General features: G+C 46.9%; 3 protein-coding genes across 5 annotated transcripts in view; 2 read left to right on the plus strand and 1 right to left on the minus strand.

The window, feature by feature from the left end:
* The window catches only part of LOC126571024 (single-strand selective monofunctional uracil DNA glycosylase), a 1,408-nt gene extending 630 nt beyond the window's left edge, over positions 1 to 778 (plus strand). For both annotated transcript variants that reach the window (XM_050229237.1, XM_050229238.1), the window contains exons 2-4: positions 1 to 56; positions 159 to 422; positions 497 to 778. The exon at positions 1 to 56 is cut by the window's left edge. In XM_050229237.1, coding sequence (XP_050085194.1) covers positions 1 to 56; positions 159 to 422; positions 497 to 778 — 602 coding nt within the window. The remainder of the gene's footprint in view (positions 57 to 158; positions 423 to 496) is intronic.
* Positions 779 to 833: 55 nt separating this feature from the next.
* On the plus strand, positions 834 to 1,457 carry LOC126571034 (tRNA-specific adenosine deaminase 2). The gene has a single exon (XM_050229249.1). The coding sequence runs from the start codon at positions 834 to 836 to the stop codon at positions 1,347 to 1,349; it is 516 nt and encodes a 171-aa protein (XP_050085206.1). The 3' UTR covers positions 1,350 to 1,457.
* Positions 1,458 to 1,603: 146 nt separating this feature from the next.
* Positions 1,604 to 2,500, minus strand: part of LOC126571014 (uncharacterized protein DDB_G0271670) — a 4,179-nt gene continuing 3,282 nt past the window's right edge. For both annotated transcript variants that reach the window (XM_050229223.1, XM_050229224.1), the window contains one exon: positions 1,604 to 2,500. This exon is cut by the window's right edge and continues 1,505 nt beyond it. The gene's annotated coding sequence lies outside the window, so the exon portion shown is untranslated.

Raw genomic sequence — 2,500 nt, forward strand, 5'->3', positions numbered from 1 at the left:
AGCACGTGCTGTTCATCGGCATGAATCCGGGACCGTGGGGAATGTGCCAAACCGGGGTGATGATGCTCTTCTTTCGAACATTCCTCATACCGTTGTTGCGCCCGTAGCAAGGCAGAATCATTGATACTAATTGCGCTTTACCTTTCCGTCGTTTCCAGGTTCCCTTCGGTTACGTTCCGGCCGTTCGTGATTGGATGGGATTGCGGGGCACCGTTCAGAAACCCGAAGGTGAACTATCGGTCCGGCCAGTCGAAGGGTTGTCGTGTACGCGCGACGAACAGAGCGGTAAACGTTGGTGGGGTCTATTCGAGGAGCTGTGCGGTGTTCCGGAAGCCTTTTTCCGTTCCTGTTTCGTGTACAATCTATGCCCTCTGGCATTCTTTCACAAGAGTGGTCGCAACATAACGCCAAGCGAGTTAAAGGTACGACTGACAATTGCACCGTTTGACTCATTTAATAACCAAATTCGTCTCGCGATGCCATTTACTGTTTCCAGGGCAACGCTAAAGGTGAAATACAGGCGATTGCCGAGCAGCATCTAGCGGAGGCACTGCAAGTGTTGCAGCCTAAAATCATCATCTCTGTCGGTCGATATACGGAGGATCGTGTGAAGACGCTGATCAAACAGAACAAACTCGACGCAACCGCTATCCGGACGCTCTGCATTGCTCATCCAAGTCCGCGCAGTCTGAACAACACCAACTGGAACGAAAAGGCGAAACGTTGGCTCGAAGACAACGGCATTATGCCATTCCTGAAGCATCAGTCGACACAGTAAACAACAGTACAACACATTCTCCCCTGTAAATTTCAACCTTCTCAACTTCACTCTAATGGATTGCTTTATGGAAGATGCGCTGCATCAGGCACGCCTGGCGAACGATCTCAAGGAAGTCCCCGTAGGGTGTGTCTTCGTGTATGGGCCCGATGAAGGCGATAGTGTGATCATTGCTCGAGGATGTAATTTAGTAAACGAAACAAAGAACGCTACCCGCCACGTGGAGTTCATCTGCATCGACCAGACGCTCGAGTATGCACGAACGCATGGATTCGACCCACCGGAAAGCATCTTTGCCAGTATCAGTGTGGTGGTGACGGTAGAACCGTGCATTATGTGTGCGGCCGCCCTGCTTAATCTCGGTGTGCGGGAGATTGTGTACGGGTGTCGCAACGATCGCTTCGGTGGCTCAACCGTGCTCGATGTGGCACGATTACTCAAATCGAACATTCCCATCCGCGGTGGTGTGCGGGGCGAGGAGGCGATGGAACTGCTCAAGGAGTTTTACAAGGGTGAAAACCCATCCGCACCCGTGCCCAAGGCGAGAGCCAGTAAAAAGGCTAGCGGATGATAAACCATAATTTCCTGCCATTTTTCTGTTTGTTTGAATTTTTACCTGCGATGTATTGATGTTTAACAATCGATGAGGAATAAAGTTTTTTTTCGTATCAAAAATTCACTCCCAGGAAGTCTCATTGTTGTATCCTCGTGTATCCTCATCGGGAAATTGTTGTATTGTTGAGAAGTAGTATGAAAATATTAGGTACAATTAGATCGCGGACGTTGACGTTTTGTTAAACAAAAAAAAGCGAATCTAGTTTGTAATATTATTATTTCAAGAATGTTTTATTTTTTCCTTCTACTTTCGTATGACTTTTTAGCAAAAAATAATGAAAACAAACAAATGTTATCCCATCCTTCCTAGGCTAAGCACAGACGACAAAATGCTGCCTCTGAATCGTACAAAACATCCGCCAATTATCCTCTACCATCCCCCAACCGATTGCACGACTGAGGTGCGGAGGAGGTGTTCAAAGCGCAACTAAAAAGCAGGACTACTACCGCGTTATCGTCGGTTTATCGCACTTCGTTTGGGTGATGATTTCGACACGGGTTGGCTTGCATCTATTCTATGGGTAATGATGGTGGTACACAGTAGTAGGTGGTGAAAGCAGCAAACCATGTAATAACATCTCATCTCCCTTACTTGCGTTCTATTTTCGTTCATGCCAGGATGTTGTCGGGACTCACGAAGAAAGAATGATTTGAAGCGCATCGAAACAAACACATCAAGTGGGACAAAATCTCTTTCCTGTGGATGTGTGTTATTCAAAGGATACACCCTTTGCATCACATCCGCAGACCGTCATAGAAAAAAAAACAAGAAGATTGCGCTGACATGAATATGCGGGGACTCATCATCATCATCACCAGTAATCGTCACATGTATGTGTTTGTGTCTGTTTGCGCGTTTTTAACCCGTTCTCGTCGTATGCTTATGCTTATTATCTCGAATCACATTCATCATTATCGCAAACTCTATTACTACTAATGCTAGTACTACTGCTGCTTCTACCACCACTTCATGCTATCGCTGCAGCTACTGTCCTCACACGGCAGCGTGAATATATTCTGCAACAATTTAAATAATTCCCCACCCTTCCCGATGGTGGGAAAAGGGCGGAGGGATTTGCGTTCTCCCCGCCTGCTTCTCACGCGCAT

Source organism: Anopheles aquasalis, chromosome 2 (assembly GCF_943734665.1).
Source record: "Anopheles aquasalis chromosome 2, idAnoAquaMG_Q_19, whole genome shotgun sequence".
Taxonomy (NCBI): Eukaryota; Metazoa; Arthropoda; class Insecta; order Diptera; family Culicidae; genus Anopheles; species Anopheles aquasalis.

What these genes read in the sequence shown, in the direction of transcription:
- LOC126571034 (XM_050229249.1), top strand. Translation starts at nt 834, where the DNA reads ATGGATTGCTTTATGGAAGATGCGCTGCATCAGGCACGCCTGGCGAAC.